The following is a 25,753-nucleotide window of genomic DNA, read 5'->3' on the forward strand; positions in this document are numbered from 1 at the left end:
ATTTGAAACTAGGTTTAATTTGTCCGATAATATTTTTGGGCTTATAAATAATTTCTTAGGCTCAATACCAATTAAGTAAGACCTGCTTGTCCATAATTATTAATTGGGCTTTAAACTTAATTATCGAGCCCAATAAACAAACCCATAATTTACCACATAAACTTTTGGGCCTGGTTCTATTCTAAATTATCCAATAGATTGTAATTGGGCTTACCAATGTGGTCCATCAACCGTAATTTAGTACCAGTAAAATTATCCTTATAAATATTGTGTCAAGTTTTTACATAAATTATTGCGCTACTTAGTATTACCGACCAGTGTGTCTGTCAAACTAGACTTACTTAGTGACCGTGAGTAAGATTTATTTTATTGTGATGCTTGAAATAACCGAACAATGTGTCGGTCGGACTAGACTTCCTTGGTGATCCCAAGCAAGATTTATTTTCTTGCAATGCTCGAGATTTTTGAACAATGTGTTGGTCAAACTAGCCTTGCACGATAATCCCTAGCAAGGGCTAAATTCTTGCACAATGTGTTAGTTGAACTGTGCAAGGCACGTATGTCCAAGTGAAAGTGGTGTTGCATTTTTTATATGGAAAAATATAATCTTTAAAATATATATAAATTAGAACTAATAATTAAGACTGAAAATCATTGAGGAAAAATGATAATTGGTAATATGATAATGAACTAAATATCGTGAAAGTGTTTTAGAGTTTTGTCAATTATAAAAAATAATTATTATATTGGTAGTGGCAAAAGTAGCAAACCATTGATAGATATTTGAATCAAAAAATAGTTTATGAACAAGTCAAGTCAAGAGGCATATATACAACTATTGTAAAATTTAGTGTTGGTTAGTTGCGGCCATGTATTAGTTTCACACATGATCAGGCTATCAAGATGATAGTTAACTTGTTTTACGAAGATGAAATTTGTTTTGTTCATAAAATTGATCTTCCCAACTCATGTATAGTTTTCTTTTATTGCAAAGCTCATGCCTAGGTCTACATTGTTTGTATATATGAAGATGATCTTGAAAGTTGAATGCTTTGTACTAAACTAATCAAAATGAAATATAGAAAAGAACAAGAATAGAACTTTAGTTTGACATTCATTAGTTTGCTAACTCTTTATGACTGGACCACGTTTTTGTAGATGTTGATGGACAGAAAAATTATTAGATGGTTCTATTTCTAAATAACTCATACTATATGGTGTTATTCCGGAAAAAAATCGCACATGAACCTAATCGTAAGTGTGTCACAAAACAAGGGGATGACCAAATTTACCTAAAATCTTTTTAAAAGAAATATCAAGGGTAAAAATGTAATCTTATTTAAAAGACAATACAATTTAATTAAGGAAAAATAGACAGTAAAAAAAACATTAAAAAGACAATAGGCGCTAATTATCTAAATGAAAACCTTGGTAATCTTGCTTGCCAAATACAAAATATTTTAGAACCTCATAGACATAAAAAGTAACCTATCAAACACAAACCTCAAGGACAAAGAAGTAACTTAACCCTTCAAACACAAGTAATTCTTTTTACTCTTTAGACACAAACCTCAAGGACAAGATGATTGTTGTTGTATGATTATATCCGACACAAACTACTATTCACACCCTATGGGCGCTTTTATTAATAGAATATATCAGACCGGCTCAAGGGTAATGCCAAGGCCACCCCTAAGGCCCCCACTTTGAGTAGGACCTATAATAAAAAATATTATAAAATATTATAGCCTTCAAAAAATAAATTATAGAAAAAATAATAATTTAGCATAGAAGATGAAAAAAGTCTGGCCTAAAATAAAATCAACGTAAAATTTGGTAAAAAAAAAAAACTAATAAATATAAAAAGTTTTACTAAAAGATATCTCGTCCAATACGTACAAAATCTTCAAACAAGGATAAAAATAGAATAGAAGTGGCAAAATGATAATATATTACTCTAGAATATCTTCTAAAATATGATGTGTATTTTGATATTGATGGCTTTGATTTGTTTTTAAAATTAAGTATTAAAAGAAGTATTATGGATAAGGGATAATACTCAATTTAACAAAAAAGAAATGATATTTACAGTCATAAAATACGCAAGTACCGTACAATTATTTTGAAAAAATGAGTAAATATGAAAACTATATGAAAAGAGTTAATTTTTTAATAGTGAATCTCACTTTTTTTTTAAATGATTGCACGTCGCTTTGACTCCATGATTGTATGTAGGGCTGTACAGAAAACTGGAAAACCGGCTGAGACCGACTCAGACCGGCCGCCGGAGCTCGGAACCGGCTGAAACCGGCAGGGAACCAGTCGGCCGTCGGTGATAAATCATCAAAACCGGCGTCGGCAGGTTTGGTCGCGGTTTGAACCAACAAAAAATCAAAAAACCGGCCGACGCCGTATATATATATTTTTTAAAATATATTCATTTATTAAACGACGCCGTTTCACTTAAATAAGTGAAATGACGTCGTTTTCATCTTAAAATTAGAAAAAAAAAAAAAAAAGGGAACGGCGCCATTTGGCATAAGCCAAATGGCGCCGTTCCAACTAGGGCATATTGTCCCCGAGCTCTAGCCCTAGGTCCATTTCGTTCGGACCCCCTACCCAGTTTCCGCCTCTCTCTCCTTCGAGTCTTCGACGATTCGGCCAGTTCCGTGCGTGACGCTGCGTCGCCGTCCACTGACTCCAGTGACTCCAGGCTCGGGCTCTAGCGACTCCAGCTACTCACGGCTCACCGACGCCCAGCGGTCCACCATCCAGTAGCGGCGCAGTCTCCAGTCTCCACGCTTCCTCCGGCAAACCATATGGAACCCGAGAGTCTCCATTGTTGTTTTTAGGTATGATTTTGAGATTTATTTATTTATTTATAAGTATTTTGTGATATTTTATTTAGAACCCGAGATTGCAAAAGTTCGGTTGATTAGTGTTTTTGTTTTCTAATTTGGTATTTCCATCTAGGGTTAGGGATTGTGTTTGCTTGTTTGAGATGATTGAAATAGTGAGGAGGATTTTGTTGAAGAATTTTGATTAATTTTCGTCGGCAGTGTGCATTGCCATTCAGTGCATTCACGAATTGGATGTAATTTTGTTGAAAAAAAAAATTGTGATGTTTATTGGAAGTAAAATTTATGATGTGTTTATGTTATAAATAATTTGTGATATTTATTGCAAGTTAAATTTATGATGTGTTTATGTTATAAATAATTTGTGATGTTTATTGAAAGTAAAATAATTTGTGAGATTAATGAGCGATCTAAAATGTAGATTAGAATCTTAGATTTGTGATGTTTGCCACGTTGCAAACTAGCTGCTGTGTAATTAACAATTGTGGTGATTTTTTGTTCTTTCTTGTTTTTACATGTTAGATGGATTCTTCGTCAAGTCCAATTGATCTTGATTCGAACTCCCAAATACCAAAACCCCCGACTTCAAGTGCTCCTAATAGTAGTAATTGTCCACTTCCTAAGAAACGGAAGGGGAATGATCCGTCAATTGTTTGGGATCATTTTACAAAAGTTGAGGGTTGTTCCGTAGATGATCCTAAGGCCAAGTGCAATTATTGTGGCAAGATATACGCTTGCCACTCGAAGAGGAACGGAACTTCAACTATGCAAAACCATCTACCTTCATGTCCCAAAAATCCTTATAAGCGTGGGCCTTTAGATAAATACCAAACAACATTGACAGGTGAGGTATCCTCGGAGGGGTTTGGAGAGAGTGATAATTCTTTAAGAAATCTTGTAACTCATAAATATAGTGAGGAGGCTGTGAGGATGGCGCTTGCGGAGATGGTAATTCTCGATGAATTACCATTTAGAATTGTTGAAGGGCAAGGATTTAAGAAGATGGTTTAGTTGCTTGAACCTAGATTTAAAGTGCCATGTCGAGTGACGGTTGCAAGGGATTGTATGAAACTATTTGCATCTGAAAAGGCCAAACTTAAAAAGTTATTCAAAGATGGGGGAAAGAGGATTTCATTAACTACCGATACGTGGACATCGGTACAAAATCTTAATTATATGTGTCTAACTGCCAATTTCATTGATAGTGATTGGAAATTACAGAAGAAAATTATAAATTTTTGTTTAATCCCTAATCATCGAGGGGATACGATTGGAGAATATGTTGAATCGTGCCTCCTTCATTGGGGCATTGATAAGATATTTACTGTTACTGTTGATAATGCTAGCTCAAATGATACTGCAATTGCATATTTGAGACATTTTTTGACGGAGAATATGTTGGAAGGAAAGCATATGCACATGAGATGTTGTGCTCATATTCTGAATCTTGTCGTGAATGAGGGTCTTAAGGAGTGTGATGATGCCATTACAGTGGTTAGAAATGCGGTTAGATATGTGCGCTCCTCCCCCGCAAGATTAGACAAGTTTAAGAGATGTGTAGAAAAGGAAAAAATTGATTGTAAAAAAATGTTGTGCCTTGATGTGCAAATCCGATGGAATTCAACTTACATGATGTTGGAGGCTGCTGAGAAATTTGAAAAGGCTTTTAGGCGAATGGAGAGTGAGGACTACAATTTCCTTTCTTACTTTAAGGATGGAAACATTGGGCCTCCTAGAGCTGACGAGTGGGAGACAGTGCGGTTTTTGTGAAATTTTTGAAGATGTTTTATGATGCCACTTGTCAATTTTCTGGTTCTTTACATGTCACAGCAAACACAAGTTTTTTGGAGATTTGTAGGCTCCAAAAAGAGTTGGTTAGACTGTGTGAGAGTCAGAATACTTGTTTGATGAACATGGCCATAAGCATGAGAATGAAATTTGATAAGTATTGGGGTTCATTGGATAGACTGAATTTGTTGTTGTTGATTGCAGTTCTCCTTGATCCACGTAGTAAGTTGGGACTTCTTACTTTTCACTTGAAAAAAATTTATGATCACAATTGGGCTGAAGATTTATTGTCGAGGGTGAGACAATTATTATCAGACATGTATGAGGAGTATAATGCTACGTTCGGTTCTTCCTCGAGTAGTAGAGAACATGTTTCCCCTCCGTCAGCTGCACCTCCAGATGATGTTGAAGACAATCATGAGTCACAAATTTTTTATGAGTGGTTGCAAGCATCGACTGCCTTTGGATCTACATCAACCAAAACAGAGATTGATCGGTATTTATCAGATGGTTGTGAGGCATTCAGTCAATCTTTTGATTTGTTGAATTGGTGGAAAGTGAATGAGCCTAACTATCCTATACTTGCGAGAATTGCACGAGACGTGTTAGCCATGCCTGTTTCCACGGTTGCATTAGAATCCGCATTTAGTATGGGAGGTCGGGTACTTGATCCTTTTTGGAGTTCCTTGGGTCCAAGAACTGTTGAGGCACTTATTTGTACTCAGAATTGGTTGCGACATCTGTCAATGCCAATTGATATTCGAGACTCCATAGATAATGTTGAGAGCTTTGTAGTAGAATCTGGTAATGTGTTTTTAACTTTTACTCATTCAATTTCTATATTCATTTATTTTTATTATTTAATTTAATTTGTTTTCATTATCCTAATTTATTAATATTGATAATTTGATTATTTGGTGTTTTCTTATAGAGTTAGGAGCATCATACATCACAACTATTGATGATTGAAGAGTCGAAGACTGTAGACTGAAGAATGAAGATTTTTTGGGTTTTATTCAAAAACAATTGTTATTTGTTGCTTAAGACAATTTAATTTTGTTTGTAATGTGTATTAAACATCTAGTGGAGTTTTATTTATTTATCTAGTAATTAGTAATTTAGTATATAAGATAATAAGATTATAAAATATAAGTAGTATATATGTAGTAGTTAATAGTTATTAGTTACTAATAATATATGCATGGCATGATTAAAATTAAAAAGAAATTGATTAAATTAATTAATTATAAAAATTCTGTAAAAAAAAAAATCTTTGTAGTAGATGATCTTGAATAACAAAATGAGCTCAAAAAGAGGTTGAATTGGGTCTTAAAATGGCCCAAACAGTACTAAAACCGGCCCAAATACAGTGGCCCAAACCGGCCCAAAACCGCCAAACCGACCGTAAACCAGCCGGTAACCGAACCGGCCAGTTTTCATACCCTGGTCGGTCGGTTTCGGCCGGATTTGAGCCTATTAAAAACCGACCGGTCGGTCTCGGTTTGGGCCCAAATCCGAACCGACCGGTCGGTTTTTCACCCCTAATTGTATGTAGCAATACTCATTTATAAAAAGAGAAATACTTATAACCGGTACATCTATTTTTCTTCAAATAACAGCTCTCCAATAAAAACATGGCACACATGAGTTCCATTTTATCATCACTGTAACCCCACCACATACGATAATAAAACCCCCTCACTCTTTCCTGCTGTCACCCCCTGCAACGACGTTCACCTCTCCCCACCACCTCGCACTGGCATCCCTTACCCACCTGATGCAAACCCCCCTCCCGGTGCACCCCTCACCCACGGACCTCCTCCCCCGTTGGTCCCCCCCCCGGTCTCTCTCCCTCTCACTCTCATTTTCTTCTTCTTCTTCTTCCCCCCTCCCAAATGCTTCATGCATCCCCCTCCCCCCCTCCCCCATCAAAACATTTCAGAGGAAAAAAAATTCTAAATAAATCCCTTGTAAAATAGACATACTATCCACGTAACAAAGAATTCCAGTTCCAGAGACTCATGAACAATACCCAAATTGGTAATTACCAAATTAATTCGTTCTAGATTCAAAAAGTGAAGATCATGAATGGAATAAAAAGAAGCAAACCCATCTCTCGTCTCTGGTCTGGAGCCACACGAAGAGGGAGGGTGTTTTGCCTATTGTGATTCTACGCGGTGAAGTCTAAGGAGCTTATTGTATTTTTTCCTACGTGTCGAAGTCTGAATGGAGGGCTGCTCTTCCCTTATTAGAAGCTCGACTGTTCTGAAATGTTTCTCTTACAAAAATATTATATTCTCTTTCAAATTGTTATATTGCTTATAGATATTTTTAAGCAAAACAAGAATAGTGTTTTTGCATCTAAAAAAATTTCAAAAAAATTTCATTATTTTATATTTAAATATTATTATCATTTTTAAATTAAACTCGCATGTACTTAATGGCTCACCTTAGGCCACAAAATATATTCAGCCGCCCTGTAATAGATATGAGCGTACATCAAAATATCAAAATATCAAAATATAAACGTGGAATAAGACTTGAATTAGAACGATATTCGTTGGCGGAAGTCCATAGTAAGTGATCTACTATGACGTTCAAAAATAAAAACTGTAATATATGAGCTTTTCAATCATTTTGAAAACAAAAATCGTACTTGTTACTTCAACGATCCTATAAATGGAAGACAAAAGCAGTTTTTCACACACATAGCGGTTTATTAAGGCACCTAATTCTCGTGCAGCAGCTACTACACCAGAATGCAATCATGAGCACGATAGCACTCGTACAACAACATTGAAATATTCTAACATAATTCAGAACGAATCTTCCAAGCGCATGACACCTGTCCTACCTCTAGAAGATTCTCATATAACTAGCTGAGTGACTGTACACCGTCTGATCAAAATATAATCAGATTCTTATCCATGGTATACTTGTATAAATATGTGTTGGAAATACAATGTAAAGACATTGGAAAACATATGAATGAAAAGAGGCTCTGCCTCCATTGAGGTTTTCGTTCGAATGCTTGGTATGCTTGCTTTCTAGCTTCTGCCATAAATTCATTATAAACCCAGGTCTTCCCAATGTTTCTTCTCTAGTTAGGTCTTCGTCCCCGAATTCTTTACTCTCTACGCCGCAACCTGCTACTTCTCAGCAATCCGTGTCTTCCTCTACCCATCCTATTCCTCTACATCCCATGCGCACAAGGTCTCAAAATCAAATCTATCGTCCCCTTCACAAAACCGATGGCACCATACCTTGGCCAAAGCCCAACCCTTCGGCTCACCTTACTATTTCGTCCACTTCCCCGATACCAGAAGAACCCTCATCCTCCACAAAAGCCTCCAAGTATCCTGAATGGCGTGCTGCTATGGCTTTTGAGTTCGATGCCCTCATCCTTAACCACACATGGGATTTGGTTCTGTATTCCTCAAAACTCAATATTCTCGGGTCTAAGTGGGTCCTCAAAACCAAAAGGCATGCTGACGGAACCCTTGAATGACGAAAGGCACGCCTAGTTGCTAAGGGGTTCCATTAGCAAGCTGGTATTGATTTTACAGAGACCTACAGCCTTGTTGTGAAGCCAGTGACCATTCAGACTCTCTTATCCATTGTTGTTTATTTGTCCTGGCCATTACACCAGTTAGACATTCAGAATGCCTTCCTGCATGGTGATCTGGACAAAGCTGTCTTCATACATTAGCCACCCGGGTTCGCAAATCCAGATTTTCCCTCGCACATCTGCAAGCTACATAAGTCTATTTATCGACTTAAACAAGCTCCTAGGGCTTGGTTCTCAAAGTTGAGTAATAAATTATTGTCTGTTGGTTTTTATGCTTCAAAATCTGATCCTTCCTTGTTTATATTCCGCAATTCCACTGACTCTTTATTTATATTAATTTACGTGATTGACATAATCCTTACTGGTTCCAGTGATTTGCTCATTTCCCAAATTCTTGTCTCTTTGCGTGATGCATTTCCCATTACAAACTTAGGCTCTTTGCATTATTTTTTAGGTATTGAGGTCCTAAAAAATTCTCAAGGTTTATTTTTGTCTCAGACCAAATACATCACTGACTTGCTTAAACGCACAAACATGCATCAGTCAAAGTTAGTTTCCGCCCCCATGAGCACTACATCTAAACTTTCAGCCTCAGGAGGATCCTCAGCTTTACTGTAGCATTGTAGGCAGTTTACAATATTTTTCTTTTACAAGACCTGACATTTCATTTGCTGTAACTAAGGTTTGCCAATACATGCACTCTCCTAGAATTCCTCATTGGCAAGCGGTTAAAAGAATTCTTCGTTATTTACGTCTTACTTCTCATTTTGGTTTGCATTTTTCTGCTTCATCTTCCTAAACATGTCTATATTTTCTGATGTTGACTGGGTCGGTTGCCTAGACGATCGCAATTCCACGGGTGGATTCTGTGTATATTTTAGTTCTCACTTGGTATCATAGGGTTCTAAGAAGCAACCTGCAGTTGCTAGATCATCCACCGAAACTGAGTATAAAGCAGTTGCAAATACTACTTGTAAGCTACTATGGCTACAATCATTAATGATTATCACTTTGTTCGAGAACACTATGGTGTGATAATCTTGGTGAGCTGGGAATTTTTTTGGCTGATCCTCCAACACTATGGTGTGATAATCTTGGTGCCACCTACCTATCCATAAATGCGGTACTTCATTCTCGAATAAAACATATCGAACTTGATTATCACTTTGTTCGAGAACGGGTTTCTAATAAAGCACTGAAAGTTTCCTTTATTTCAAGCAAGGATCAACTAGCCGATATCTTTACAAAGCCTCTTTCAGCTTCATGTTTCAACTTTCTTCGATCAAGCCTCACCATTCTTCCGATGCCGCTTGAATCTTGGGGGGCTATTAAGGCACCTAATTCTCATGCAGCAGCTACTGCACCAGAATGCAACTATGAGCACGATATAACTCGTACAATAGCATTGAAATATTCTAACAGAATTCAGAACGAATCTTCCAAGCGCATGACACTTTTCCTACCTCTAGAAGATTCTCATATAACCAGCTGAGTGATTGTACACTATCTAATCAAAATATAATCAGATTCTTATCCATGGTATACTTGTATAAATATGGGTTGGAAATACAATGTAAAGACACTGAAAAACATAGGAATGAAAAGAGGCTCTGCCTCCATTGAAGTTTTCCTTGGAATGCTTGGTATGCATGTTTTCCAGCTTCTGCCGTAAATTCATTACTGTGCAAGTCATGGTTACTGCGACGACACATGAATACCCCTCGATCTCTAGCTTTGAAAAAAGTCTGACAGGAATTGAAATCATTTTGATGATTACCGATGTTAGAATAATGATATATTTATTATTTACCGTTTCCTAACAATTATTATATAAATTATTTTACTATCAATAAAAACAATCATGTCATTTTATTAAAAAAATTAAGTTTATAAAATTATTATCAATTTTAAATAGAAAAATAAAATAATTATAATAAAATCATTTTCCCAGCCCTAATGTGTAACAAAACTAAATTAAGTAGAAAAGCCTGAGATACGAGTAGTACTTAATTCGAGGGATGCATATATACTACATTTGAAAATTCCAATTATATACATGATATATATCAATGAACCCAAGTGCTTACTTCGAGTGACATGCATATAAGAGAACAGGTGATTTTTCCTGTCGAGAGATTTTCTCGTAGAGACGATATTTTTCCTGTCTGAGTACAGGTTTTCTTTTCTCGTCTTTCTGTTGTTCAGTTTGAGTGGTGGTGATATGTCAGAGGTATTAGAAGATCTTTGTCAGAGGCTGTCTCTATCAGAAAAAGAACATGAGGAGTTAGTAGTGGAAGAAAATTTGTTTGAAGAATCTAAAAGTAGAGGTGAAAAGTGTTAATTTGTCTCTTTGCTTACTGACAAAAGTTATAACAGGGAGGCTTTTAAACAAACCATGAAACGTAGATGGAGGCCAGTGGAGAAGCTCTCTTTTAAAAGTCTGGGAACGAATATGTTGCTGGCTGAGTTTGAGGATCCTAGAGATGAGAGATATAGATCGGGTCATAAGAGAGGGGCCTTGGTCTTTTGATAAATATCTAGTGTTGCTCAAACAATTTGCAGGCGAAATTCAGGTTAGTAAAATCATCATTACTAAGGCTACTTTCCAGATTCGTTTGTATGATTTACCTTTACATGCAATGACTGAGATGGTGGCTAGTTTGATTGGTAATAGTATTGGAAGAGTGGAGGAAACTGACTGTGATGAAGTTGCTTAATTGGGGAGTGTACATTCGAGTCAGGGTAACTTTTGATATCACAAAACCTCTAATGAGAGGTAAACGTCTCAGTCTGGGCTCTCAAACTCATTGCTGGGTTACATTTGTTTATGAGCATTTACCAAATTTGTGCTATGTCTGTGGGAAGTTGGGTCATAATCATAAGGATTGTAGTTCCTGGCAGTGTAATCAGGAAAAATTTAAAGATGATAGTTTTCCATTTGGTCCTTGGATGCATGCTGGAGGAATTGCAGGCGTAGCAACCAGATTCTGGAATCAAAATTCACAGCAGACAGATGATCTTCGAAGTTCTTCCATGGATGTTATAGACATTCAAGGTCAGAAAAGGAAATAGATGGAGGCACCAAATCTGGCTGTGGATCAGGGTGCAACGGCTACAAAATTATTTTCAGACCAAGATGGTAATGACATTGATGGGTCCACAATTAATGCTGATAAGGAAGTTTTGATGAATTGCATGGTAACTGACAAACCAATCTGGAAAGTTGACGTTGTGCATGAGGTAAGGGTGGAGTATGTACCTGAGAGTGAATTGATGACTAATCTGATGGGTAAGCAGTTATTTCAGCAGGAAGTAATGGAGACACATGTGGCTGGGCCTATTGAGAAGGGTTTAAAGGGGGCTGCGACAAAGGAGCAGGGCCTCTTTGAGCCCACAAAACCTACTCAAGCAGCAGAAGAGGGAAGTTTAGTAGCAGATTCTGTTATTAAAAAATCTGATGCTGTTCTTTTAACAGAAGCAAGAAAATGGATAAGGAAAACTAGAGGTCGCAGAGAAGTAATTTCTAACCTATGATGGGACACAAACAGAAGATGAAGGTGGAAATTTTGGAATTTCCTGATATGAGCAGTGATGAAGTAGTTCCTTTGGGGAAGAAGCTGAGAAGAGTAGTAGAACATGGGTACCAAACTTTGAATCTATCGATGGAGGCTGTTGATCAGTCCCGCAGAAAGCAATGAAACTCCTAAATTGAAATTTCCCTGGGCTTGGGAACCCATGTGGAATTCGGGCCCTTCGTGACCTTGTCAAGAAGGAAAATCTTGATGTTTTATTTTTAATGGAAACTAAGTCAAATGTTATTAGTACGGAAAGGTTGAAATTATAGTTACATTTTGAAAATTGCTTGGCCGTGGCCAGTGAGGGGAGGAGTGGAGGTTTAGTGTTGATGTGGAAGAAGGCATGTGATATCATTATTAAAAGCTATTCCAAATTTCATTTTGATGCCTTAGTAACTGAAGAAGGGATGGGAGCTGTAACATGGCAGATGACTTGCTTGTATGGTCACCCTGAAACAGTAAAAAAGAAGGATACATGGGACTTGTTGAGATCTTTGAGAAGGGAGGGTATGGCATGGCTTGTGTTTGGTGATTTGAATGAGCTTTTAAATAGGAATGAGAAGTTCGGGGGAAGGAAAAGACCTGAGAAGCAAATGAGGAATTTAGACAAGTAATTGATGATTATGAGTTAATAGACTTGGGTTTCTTTGGATCAAAGTTTAATTGGTGGAATAATTGAGATGAAAGAAGCTATACATGTGAAAGACTAGATAGATTTCTGGCCAATGAGTTGTGGACCTCTTTATTTCCCCATGCAAGGGTTACTCATGGCATAGCTGCACACTCAGATCATTGTCCCATTCTTATTCATTTGGAGGGCAACATTAAGAGGAGGAAGGGTGCAAAACCTTTTAGGTTTGAAGCCATGTGGACAAAGGATTTAGCTTGTGGCTCAATCATTGAGAGATCTTGGCAATTTGATAGTGGTCCAAGGGGTATGCATGATATCATGGAAAAAATTACAGTGTGCAGTGAGAATCTAGCAAAGTGGAACAAGCATTCATTTGGCAATGTTCAGCAAAAAATTTCAGAAGCAAGAACCATATTACAATACAATTAGTCTTTGTCTACTCGTACGAGGGAAGAATTGCATAAAGCTCGGGAAGATTTGCGAGTTTGGCTGGAAAGAAGTGAGATTTTGTGGAGACATAGGTCAAAGGCCCTATGGCTAAAGGAAGGTGATCAAAATACAAGATACTTTCATAGGAAAGCTTCTCAGAGGAAGAAAAGAAATGAAATTATAAGACTCAAAGATGATGTTGGAGCATGGAAGGAAGGGGAAGATAGAGATGAGCCAATAATGCAGTATTTCCAAGATTTGTTCACAACCAATTCTCAGTAAGGAGAGATGGAGTTTTTAACAGCTTTGAATGGAAGGGTGACAAATGAGATGAATGCAGAACTGACCAAGCCTTTCATGGCACAAGAAGTTGAGGAAGCTTTGCATCAGGTGAATCCAACAAAGGCCCCAGGACCAGATGGAATGGCTCCAATATTTTTTCAACAATATTGGAGTACTGTGGGAGGATCAATAACAGCTGCTGTCTTACAAGCATTGAATGATGGCCATTTTTCAGGTTCACTAAATCATACCTTCATTGCTTTGATTCCTAAGGGAAAAAAAAAATAGAGAGAGTAAGTGAGTATAGGCCTATTAGTCTCTGTAATGTTATCTATAAAGTCATTTCCAAAGTTTTGGCTAATAGACTGAACAAATTCTACCTAGTATTATCTCAAAAACTCAAACAGCTTTTGTTCTTGGGAGGATTATATCTGATAACATTCTTGTAGCCTATGAAATAATTCATTTTTTGAGGAATAAGAGAAGGGGAAAGGAGGGTTACATGTCACTCAAACTTGACATGAGTAAAGCCTATGATAGGCTTGAATGGAGCTATCTTGAGAAGGTTATGCAGCAGATGGGGTTTCAGGATAAGTGGATACAAATGATTATGTTCTGTGTGACATCAGTGAGTTTTTCTGTTCTTATTAATGGTGAGCCTACTAGTACTATCTTTCCATCTCGAGGTATTAGGCAGGGGGATCCTCTATCCCCTTACCTATTCTTGTTATGTACTGAGAGACTCACCTCTCTTCTAAATCAAGCAACACAAAGTGGTCTGTTGAGTGGGGTTAAAGTTTGTCGAGGGGCTCCTTTGATTAATTATCTGCTTTTCGCAGATGATAGTCTTATATTTCGTATGGCAAATGTCAATGAAACCTTGGTAGTACACAACCTGCTAGAGACTTATGAACAAGCTTTTGGACAGAAAATTAATAGGGAAAAAACTGCTATGGTATTCAGTGCAGATGTACAATCTGCCACTAGAGCTTATCTATGCATTTTTGGGGAGTTCAAGCCTTCCAATAGTGTGATAGGTATCTTGGTTTACCACCATTTATAGGGAGAGATAAATACAAAGCCTTTCAGACATAAAACCACAAAGTTTGGTATAAGTTACAAAACTGGAAAGAAAAACTTTTGTCTTAAGGTGGAAATGAGATTCTTATTAAAGTAGAAGCCATATCAATCCCCACTTACTCTATGAGCTATTTTAAGTTGCCCTCTTATTTGTGTCATGACCTAGAGCAAATGATGGTGAGGTTTTGGTGGGGCAAGAAAAAGGAAGAGAAGATGATTCATTGGGTAAGTTGGAAAAGAATGTGTGCTCCAAAGTCTAAAGGTGGTATGGGTTTAAAAGTTTGAATATTTTTAATGATGCACTTCTTGCAAAGCAAGGTTTGAGGCTAATACAAAGTGAGGACAGTTTGTTACACGAAGTATTCAAGGCCAGATATTTCCCTAATAATACATACATAGAGTAAAAAAAGGGCTATAACAGCTCTTATGCATGGCAAGGAATATGGTTAGTGATGAAAAGGTTGGCTACTGCTTGCAGAAGGAGAATAGGTAATGGAAGATTGATTGAAATATGGAAGGACAGCTGGATACCTAGGATATCAGATCTTAAACAATTAGTGGATGTGAACAGAATTTAAGATGAGGGGGCTAAGGTGGAAACACTTATTGACCCTCTTACCAAATGGTGGGATGTTTTTAAGGTGAGAAGGGAACTGCCACCTCAATTAGCAGATGAGGTCCTAAAAATTACTTTCAGTTCTGAGAATTATGAGGATTTAATGATAGAAGTAGTTGCTTCCTAGTAAAAAGTGCATATAGGTTATTTTCTGAAATGGAGATAGGAACTGGGTTGCCTGAATCATCCAATACAAGTAACCAGAATAGAGTTTAGAAAATACTTTGGGGACTAAATATTCCAAATAAAGTTAAGGTGTTCTCATGGAGAGCTTGCTTGGAAGGCCTACCAACATTAGTGAACCTGAAATAGAGAATTACAGGGCTGAATGAAGAATGCCAGCTATGTAATATGCAACCAGAGACTACAATGCACGTAATTCGTCAGTGTGTACAAATCAAAGAATGGTGGTTGCACTTGATTCCAGATTTCCAGATATCATTTCCTAATGTGCAGTTTTCAGTCTTTCTAAGCAACTTTATTGAAACAAAAACTAAAGAAGAGGTGGAACTTATGCTGTTGTTGGCTTGGAACTGCTGGTATAGGAGAAACCAAAGAGTTTTTTAGGACAAATTGCTATAAGCTGAATGGCTGGTTTCTCAAGCTATCTCAATGAAACAGATGTGCAAGATTTTCAAATCAGATGCAATAATCAGAAAAAATAGAATTACAAAGTGGTCTCCTCCTGCAAATGATGTTCTCAAATTAAATGTGGATGGAACAATTTTTCATAAACAAGGTGCAGTAGGTGTCGGTTTAGTACTAAGAGATAGCAAGGGTGAGGTTCTTATGGCAGTATCAAAGAAAGAATTGGCTATGATAGATTCATATGAAATAGAATTGCTTGAAGTCCTGAGAGGTATGCAATTTTGTCTTCCTATGGGTATTCATGAATTACAGATTGAATGTGACTCACTATTGGTGGTTCAAGATATCCAAGCTTCAACTGGTTCTTCATCTTTGATGGGGCATATACTTCAGGATGTTAAACAATTGATGCAAAGAGTGCCTAAGTGTTCTATCCAACATGTATTTCGAGATTCCAATGTGGTGGCTCACAAGTTAGCTAAACTAGCTTTGAATGTCCAGGATGTCAATGTTTGGTGTGATGATATTCCTATTTCTATTAAACAACCCATTTGGGTTGATAAACAGTTGTCATGTTTACTTTTTTTTATTGAAATGGTTCACATGATGCCGCCCACGTACTAATTGATAAATATATAATCGATACTCAAATACTTTGAAATCTTAAAATGTATGCCAAAAACTTTTCTTCTTGATAAGTGCTTGCATCTATATATATTAGAGATTGTAAAACTTTTTGTTTTTATAAAGTGGATATGCTATTGATACTACAAGAGAATTGGTTTTTGGGACAAATCATTTCATCCCAAAAAATCCCATTTTCTTCTCAAATTCCTAATCTGTAGAAAGATGCAAGTCAACAAAAGCTATGGGCTTCATGTACATTTGGGAGGGCTAGCCATTCCAATACTACTTGTACCTTGGAGGGATTGGTAGAAATTCCTTGGGTAGATACTATAAAACCCAGAAACACCACAAATATTTGGGCGAAAGCACACTTCTTAAGATGGATGAAAAAACTTTTGAAGCGTAGAACTTGGAGTACATGCTGGAGGTGACCCAAATGTTCGGCATAGCTTCGACTGGAGATGAGCATATCATCAAAATAAACCACAACAAATTTGTTTATGAACGGATGAAGAGCTTGTGTCATATCTCTCATGAAAGTGCTATGGGCATTTGTAAGCTTGAAAGGCAAAACGAACCATTCAAATAACTCATCCCTCGTCTTAAAGGCTGTCTTCTACTCATCTCCGACAGGAAGTTGAATTTGGTGGTATCAGCTCCGTAGGTCAACCTTAGAGAACTGAGCACCATGCAACACATCCAACATGTCATCTAAGCGAGGAATAGGGAAACGATATTTTACCGTAATCCTATTGATGGTTCGGCTGTCAATGCACATGCGCCAGCTCCCATCTTTTTATTGGAGTGAGGAGTGTAGGTACGACTCACAGACTAAAGCTTTCACGAATGAATTCCTTTTCAAGTAGGCTTTGAACTTGCTGTTGAGTTCTTTATGTTCCGCTGGACTTATCCTCTATGCTGGCATGTTAGGGAGTAGGGTTGCGCCTGGCATCAAGTCCACTGCATGTTGTATGTCACGCATAGGGGGCAATATCTGGGGTAGCTCCTTTGAAGTGATATCTGAAAATTCATTCTAGAGCTCTTGTATTTCGAGTGGTAGTGGCTTTGTTATTGGTTGTGAAATGGTCTATTTTTTGACTAGTGCAAAGATGACGCCACACTCTTGGACTTTTGAGGTAATGTGTTGAAGGGTGAGCACTCTATCCTCCATAGTAGGGGAATCAAAATCATGAATTTTCATGGGCTGTAGAACCACTTCCTTGTTGTCGAAATAAAACGAGTAAGTATTTTTGTAGCCATCATATTTGACCCTTTGGTCGTAAAGCCATGGGTGCCTAATAATAAGTGGCATGCTTTCATGGGGATAATGTCGCATCGCAATGTATCTACGTAGTGCTTTCCCAAGGAGAACGTGATCAAGTACGGGCGTTTCACTGGAATTGACGTGTCATCCACCCAACTGAGTTTGCAAGGGTTAGGATATTTTTCTGCTAGTAATTTGAGCTTATACATTATTTCTTGGGAAATTACGTTCATACTGCTACCATTGTCAATAATGAGGTTGAGGGCTTTATATCGTGTATCCACACAACCAATCATCCTAGCTGGCTTCTTCCTTCTTCTGTCCCGTGAATACTAATCGGATTACGTAGACAGGCAGCTTGGATCCCTCAAGCATCTCCTCTGTATTAGAAATAACAAACCTGCAGTGTTTCCACTATCACACGCAGCCTCTACTCCACCAGAAGATGTCGCTGCTCCTGCTCTACCAAAGGCCACTCCAGTACATGACAACAATGCATACTAGTCTAGAAGAATCTTTCCTACACGTGTCACCATCTCATTCAATCTTGAGAATTCTGTTATACTCAAATAGTGTATAAATACCACCACAATGTACAGTAAACATCAATGAAATACACTTAGAATATTTTCATTCCTTGTGTCTTTATCTTTATTTTAACATGGTATCAAGAGCCTGCTAAGACTCACGTCTAAAGCACTGCCATGGCCGAAATACTCAACCTCCCTCCACCCCAACCCCAACCTCTTTCTCTTCCATCTTCTTCTCATTTAGTCACCGTCAAACTTAATCATGAGAATTACCTCTTGTGGAAGGCTCAGCTCATGCCTTATCTCAAGGGTCAAAATCTGTTAGGCTTTGTCGATGGCACTACTAAATCTCCTCACCCGTTTGATACAAGTTCAAAAAAACCCAATCCTGAATACTTGGCTTGGCAACAACAAGATCAAGCCATAATGAGTGTCCTTATCTCCTCCTTATCAGAAAATGTAATTGCTCATGTCTTAGACTCTGTTTCCTCTCGTGAGATCTGGGTCACACTAGCTGATCTCTTTGCTGCAAAATCTCAAGCACGTCTCATGTAAGTGCAGTATCAACTTGCTACATTAAAGAAAGGCTCAGACTCTATAGCCTATTATTACCAAAAGACAAAACTCCTCCGCGATACACTTGCAGCAGCTGGTAAACCCTTATCATCTTCTGAATTTATCACATATCTCTTGGCTGGTTTGGGTTCCGATTTCGATTCTGTCGTCACCTCTATAACAACCCGTGTGGATCCTCTAAGTCCACCTCAGGTGTACAGTCATCTGCTTACTCATGAATCCAGGCTTTCTCTTCAACTCACTAGCCTCACAGCTACCACGGAACTCTCTGCAAATGTCACTTATAAACCGTTCATTGAGAATCAAAATAGGGGCCGTGGGTTCTATCGAGGCAGAGGTGGTTACAGAGGACGTGGTCGTGGTCGTCATGCTGGTCGATCCTCACCTTCTCACTTCTCACCATCCCGTCCCACATGCCAATTTTGTCTTAAACAAGGCCATACTGCCCTCACGTGCTATAACAGGTTCAACCAAAGCTTTCAATCACCCCCACCCTCTTCCATTTCAGCTCACTTCACCACCGTTCCCACTTCAGCCTCTGCTCCAACCTCTTTAGTTGATAATCTTTGGTATCTTGACTCAGCTGCTACACATCATTTTACACATGAATTTTCTAATTTGTCTCTTAGTCCCACAGAATACAAGGGTGATGAGCAAGTGTGTATAGGTGATGGCACATCTCTTCCAATACAACATGTTGGCAGCGCCACCATTCCATCCATTTCTGGCAAACTTATTCTCTCAAAACTTTATCACGTTCCTTCTATTTCTAAGAATTTGATTTCTGTTAGAAAATTCTGTGAAGATAACAACGTTTTCTTTGAATTTTACTCTACTTTTTTCTGTGTGAAGGACTCTCATTCCAACAAAATTCTACTCCAAGGCAATACTAAGGATGGAATGTATGTGTTTCCATCAAATCTTTCATCTCCTCAAGCGTATATGGGAACTCGAGCATATCCTTTTCAATGGCATGTCAGGCTCCGACATCCCTCTATGCAACTAGTCAATAAAATCATCTCTAAAGTTTCTCTTCCAGTGCACTCATCATCCACGTCTGGGTTTTGTTCCTCCCGTTGCCAAGCAAAGCTCCATCAACTTCCATACAATCAGTCCACCTCTCGTTCCACTGCTCCTCTTCAACTTCTATTTTCGGATGTATGGGTCCTGCACCAATTCTATCTCGTGGTGGTTTCGTTATTATCTGTCTTTTGTAGATGATTATAACAGATTTACGTGGATCTTCCCTTTGAAATGCAAATCTGATGTAGTGTCTACTTTTTTATCTTTTAAGCGTCATGTAGAACTTCTTTTCAATACAAAAATACGAGCATTTCAATCAGATTGGGGTGGTGAATACAGATCTTTAAACACAATGTTACAATCATTTGGTATTTCACATCGTCTTTCATGTCCTTATGCTCATTCTCAAAATGGGTTGGTCGAACGAAAACACCGACACATTGTTGAAACTGGATTAGCTCTTCTTGCACACTCATCCACTCCACATTTGTATTGGTCTGATACCTTTACAACTACAGTGTTTCTCATCAATCGTCTTCCTTCTGTTGTTTTAAATAATAAATCTCCATTTGAAATTTTATTTCACAAAGTGCCAGATTACACATTTTTAAAATCTTTCGGATGTATTTGTTGGCCTAATCTTAGGCCATATAATCATCACAAATTGGAATATCGGTCACTTCCTTGCATTTTTCTTGGATACAGTTCGGATCATCATGGGTATTTATGCTTCCATGTACCTACTGCCCGTATGTATATCTCACGTGATGTGTTATTTGATGAAATGCATTTTTATTTTTCTACACACAACACTACCTCGTTCCCCAGATCTCCACCCAACTCATCTTTTCTTCCAATCTTAAACACCCCTCCCACCTTCAGCAACTCAATCCACTCACACGGGCCCATTAACTCCTCTCAATCCACACTTCCCACAACCCAACCCGTAACCTCTAGCCCAAACCCCTCTCTCATTTCATCCAACCCACCTAACCCACATACCACTTCCTCTCAACCTGTAGCCTCACCATCAGAGCCCATGAGTCCACCCAGCCCACTCACATCTGTATCTAGGGCACCTGCATCTTCTCCAATTCATCCAATTTCTACCCCGATGCCCCCTTCTTCTCTACACCATATGCAGACTCGAGCCAAATCCAATCTCCATTTTCCAAAAATTCGCAACGATGGCACCATTGCATGGCCTCGACCACAAGCTCATACCAGCTCTGCTGAGATACTCGAAGAGCCCACTTCCGTAACAGAGGCTTCAAAGCATCACGAATGGCGAAATGCTATGCAATCAGAGTTTGATGCGCTTTTATCTAACAATACTTGGTCTCTAGTTCCACCTGCATCTCACCAAAATATTGTAGGTTGTCGTTGGATTTTCAAGACCAAGCATCGCTCGGATGGCTCGATTGAACGACGGAAAGCCCGACTTGTCGCCAAGGGCAGCTTGAAGGGTTCGACTACTTGGAGACCTTTAGCCCTGTCATTAAGCCAATTTCCATCAAGTTAGTGCTCTCAATTGCTGTGTCCTCTGGTTGGCGGATTCAACAACTGGATGTGCAAAATGCTTTCTTGCACGGCACCTTAGATGAACAAGTATTCATGTCACAGCCACCGGGATTTGTTCACCCACAATTCCCGAACTATGTTTGCAAACTTAACAGAGCACCATACGGCCTAAAACAGGCCCCTCGCGCTTGGTATGCGTGTCTTAGTTCACAGCTCTTGGAACTGGGTTTTAGTGTCTCAAAATCAGATGCCTCTTTATTCATTTATAGACATCAATCCGTGACAATTTATTTCTTAGTTTATGTGGATGATGTGATTCTAACTGGCTCTGATTCGAGTGTGTTGGCTCAACTAGTGAAAATTTTATAATCTAATTTTCCTCTCAAGAACTTGGAAGATCTTCACTATTTTTTGGGTCTTGAATGTCATCGAAATCCCACTGGACTGGTTTTATCACAGAGGAAATACATTCTTGACTTGCTCAAGAAAACTAACATGAGCAATTGTAAGACTGTGAGTAGTCCTATGTCTCCCTCCACAAAACTGTCAGCCTTTGATTCTACCTCTATGGACGATCCGTCTCTCTATAGAAGCATAGTTGGCAGTTTACAATACTTACTATTCACAAGACTCGACTTGGCTTTCTCTATGAATCGGGTGTGCCAGTTTATGCATGCACCATGCTTGTCTCATTGGCAAGCTGTTAAGCATATTTTACGCTATCTCAAGCATACTATGGATTATGGTTTGGCTATTACATCATCTCCCACCCCTGTTTTGGCTGCTTTTTCTGATGCCGATTGGGCTGGCTGCCCGGATGATCGAAAATCCACTGGAGGATATTGTGTTTTTTATGGCAAAAATCTGGTTTGCTGGAGCTCCAAGAAACAGTCTACAATTGCAAGATCAAGTACCGAAGCTGAATATAAAGCCTTGGCACATGCTACCTGTGAATTATTGTGGCTGCAGGGTCTTTTATCTGAGTTAGGAACTTTTTTGTCCAAATCTCCTATTCTCTATTGTGATAATTTGGGTGCAACATATATGTCCGTCAATCCTGTGATGCACTCTCGTACCAAACATGTTGATATTGATTATCATTTTGTACGAGATCGGATTCATGCTAAAGCCCTTCAAGTCTCTTTTCTCTCAAGCAAGGACCAACTAGCCGACATTTTTACAAAGCCTCTGTCAACATCCAGATTCTGCACATTACGTTCGAGCCTTACAGTTCTTCCAGCCCTGCTTGGCTCGCCGGGGCATATTAAAAATAACAAACTTGCAGTGTTTCCACTATCACACGCAGCCTCTACTCCACCAGAAGACGTCACTGCTCCTGCTCTACCAAAGGCCACTCCAGTACATGACAGCAATGCAGACTAGTCTAGAAGAATCTTTCCTACACGTGTCACCATCTCATTCAATCTTGAGAATTCTGATATACTCAAATAGTGTATAAATACTACCACAATATACAGTAAACATCAATGAAATACACTTACAATATTTTCATTCCTTGCGTCTTTATCTTTATTTTAACACTCTGAAACTGTACCTTTAGCGTCATCATCCGAGCCAGAGTCCAAAATTTCTTCTACTCTCGTCAACTGATTATCACGAGTTAGAGAAAGCTTCTGTTCTCGAGTGGGGCATACCACTGCAAAATGCCCTTTGCCCCCGCATGTATAACACTCCTTGGGTTTATTCCTCCTTATATCACGTTCGAATAACCCCTTATCTGGCATATTAGCTATCGAGCTGATCCTTGTTCGGTTGGTGGAGTGTTGTTTCGTGCCGACATAGTGCCCTTAGGGGTGGTCATTCCCCAGTGGCTTGTAGATTTTCGGAAAGTTAATTGGCTGTACTGTTGTTCTACTCGAAAGCCAACTGGTAGGCTTCTTCAATGCTCACCAAAACAACTGTGAGAAGCCCTTTCTTAATTTCATCCCTTAATCCGGCTTTATATCGATCAATAGATTGGCACTCCGTCTCAGATACGCAGCTTCGAATATTGAGTTCGTGGAGCTTGTTGGTGTAATAATCTACTGTGGTGTTTCCTTGTGGTAAGGGTAACAATTCTTCAAACAACATCTATTCGTAATCAATCGACAGGTATTTTTCTTCTTGTTCTAATTGCATATCTTCCCAATCGGAGATAGGGGTTGATGGAGGCGATGCAACTGTTCTTCCGTGCTCTGCCACCAGACTGAAGCTTTCCCTTTCAATGTCATCTTCACAAATCGTACTCTAAGGTCAGCTATCATGCCAAACCACTCGAAGTAGTCCTCCGGGGAGGTGATCTAATCCTGAAAGGCATAAGGGTCTAATTCTCCATGAAAATCTGGTACCTCCACTCTAACTCGTTGCGCAACAACATCAAAATTAGACTCCAGCCCACGTTATCGTACTAGTAAAAGTAGTCAAAGAAATTCAAGAAATGGTAAAAGGGAGAGAAAATGAAATGACTTTATAAAGGACGGCCATTGTTGACCAGTTCCAGGCAAAATGATATGGCAGGACAACCATTCAAAGGACAGCCATTGCTGGGAAGATACAAGCAAAATGATGTGTTGCCAAAACTTATCTTCCAGAACAGAGACCTCTTTCTTCCCCTTTCCTCTGTTTTGTGTTTTGTTATTTTAATATTAAAAAAATCTATACAATTTTTTACTATTTACAAAACTTTCATATATCATATTTTTTATTAATTTTTATTATTATTAATTTTATTAAATATTTAATATATAAATAATGAATAGAAGAATTGAATTAATTTAAAAGAAAATAAATTAAAAAAATATTAAAAATTTTAAAAAATATAATATACAGAAATTATGTAGCATTACTTTTATATTATTAGAGTGGGAGAGACATAATATTCAAGTATTGCGTTGTTTATTTCCTCAATCTAGATTCAAACAAATTTTAAGAAATCTTTATCCCTATTAGAGAGAAGTGGTAATTTCAGGGAATTGACCAGCCGCCTAGTTTGATTTTTCCCAATTCGATGACAAAAGCGATGACCCATTAGAATCGTTAGTTGTTGACCATAGGGCGTGTATGTAGCTATATAATAATGGTTAGTTTGCAACATATGGAGATTAATGAAAACAAAAATGATGGTCTGCAAGACTGTCAAGCAAAGTGCCCGGCCATCCCAATACCCGCCAACCGCGCTCCGTCGCTATCTTTACTAGATCAGAAAGATCGATCATTCTAATTTCTAATCTTATTTTCGGCCTTTATTTCGCACTTGGTGTGCAAACAAAATCCGTTCTTCCCCACCCAACCCCCCGGTTACCGTCTCATATTGCGTGGCTGCTGCATATATATTCTCCGGTCTCTTCTCTGCTTAGAAGAGATTGATTGATCAGAAGCCATGGAAGCAGCAAGGACTGCAAGAACTCCTGGCAAGCACAGCCTCAGCAAGAAAGCCTCCTCTTCCTCATTCCGCCTCCGCAGTGAGAGTCTGAATTCCCTCCGTCTCCGCCGCATATTTGATACCTTTGACGAGAACAGCGATGGCATCATCACCGTCGATGAACTTAGCCGAGCCCTCAACCTTCTTGGCTTGAACGTCGACCCCACTGAGCTAGAATTTACCATCAAATCCTTCATTCGTTCGGGCAACCGCGGCCTTGAATTCGAAGATTTTTTATCATTACACCAGTCCCTAGATGACACCTACTTTAATGGGTGCAATGACGATATCGATGATGATAATACCGTAGCAGCAACATCATGTAATGGTACTGGTGCAAGTATGGAAGATAAGGAGGAGAAAAAGATGATGTCACAGGAGGAATTAGACCTTTCGGAGGCATTCAAGGTGTTCGATGAGGACGGGGATGGTTACATATCGGCCAGAGAATTGCAGGTGGTACTGGGGAAGTTGGGATTCTCAGAGGGAAATGAGATTGACAGAGTTGAGAAGATGATCACCTCAGTTGATCGCAATCGAGATGGTCGGGTTGATTTCTTTGAATTCAAGGATATGATGCGTAGCATTCTGGTTCGGAGCTCTTGACCATCGATCGATCACTCTCCATCCTCTGCAATTTTATGCATTCATGCTTATTTCCATTTGGTTTTGGTGTTGACCTAATTAATTAAATTGTCTTGATCATCTTTCGCTTCTTCTATATATTTTATTGCTTCGACCTTTTTATACATATAGAAGATCTATTTTCACAGTTCCTTGGCTCTACTTATCGATATGTAAACACGCGGCCAGACGTGGTGGGATCCAATCAATTAAAAAGGGATGCTATTCTCCATATTCTTGTGAAAGTGCTACTAATTAATTAGGCGCTGGTAGCCTGGTAGAACTAGATATCAATCAAGACACACGGTTTCACCAATATATATATATTTGACCAATTCCATTCAACTCTCAAGTTTGAACTTTTCAAGTTTGAACTTTATAGTACTTTAAAAAGAAAACTTTATAAAAATAAAAAAATAAAAAATAAAATAAAAAACTTTATAGTACTTTAAAAAGAAGGTTAAAAGTAATAAAAACAAAAACGTAGACTTTTCAAAAAGAAAGAAAGAAAAGTCTTGTGGATTTCAATACACGGGGATGGATCATCAATTTATCTAAACTCATCTCAACTTATTATTATAATTTTTTTAAATTTTAACACAAAATATAATAAACAATTCAATTTTTTCAAATTTTAAAATAATAATAATATTAAAAAATAATATTTTAATAATATTTTATCATCTTAACTCAACTCAACTCAACTCAACATCTAAACTCAACCTAAAAAAGTTGAAAGGAAAGGCGGTTAG

The 25,753-nt window shown here is 38.3% G+C and overlaps 1 protein-coding gene across 1 annotated transcript; it reads left to right on the top strand.

Moving 5' to 3' along the window:
• The first annotated feature begins 24,044 nt into the window (after positions 1-24,044).
• On the top strand, positions 24,045-25,330 carry LOC108989537 (calcium-binding allergen Bet v 3). Its single transcript, XM_018963210.2, has one exon. The coding sequence runs from the start codon at positions 24,336-24,338 to the stop codon at positions 24,981-24,983; it is 648 nt and encodes a 215-aa protein (XP_018818755.1). The 5' UTR covers positions 24,045-24,335; the 3' UTR covers positions 24,984-25,330.
• The last annotated feature ends 423 nt before the right edge of the window (positions 25,331-25,753 follow it).

The sequence above is a fragment of the Juglans regia genome, chromosome 3 (assembly GCF_001411555.2).
Source record: "Juglans regia cultivar Chandler chromosome 3, Walnut 2.0, whole genome shotgun sequence".
Classification (NCBI taxonomy): Eukaryota; Viridiplantae; Streptophyta; class Magnoliopsida; order Fagales; family Juglandaceae; genus Juglans; species Juglans regia.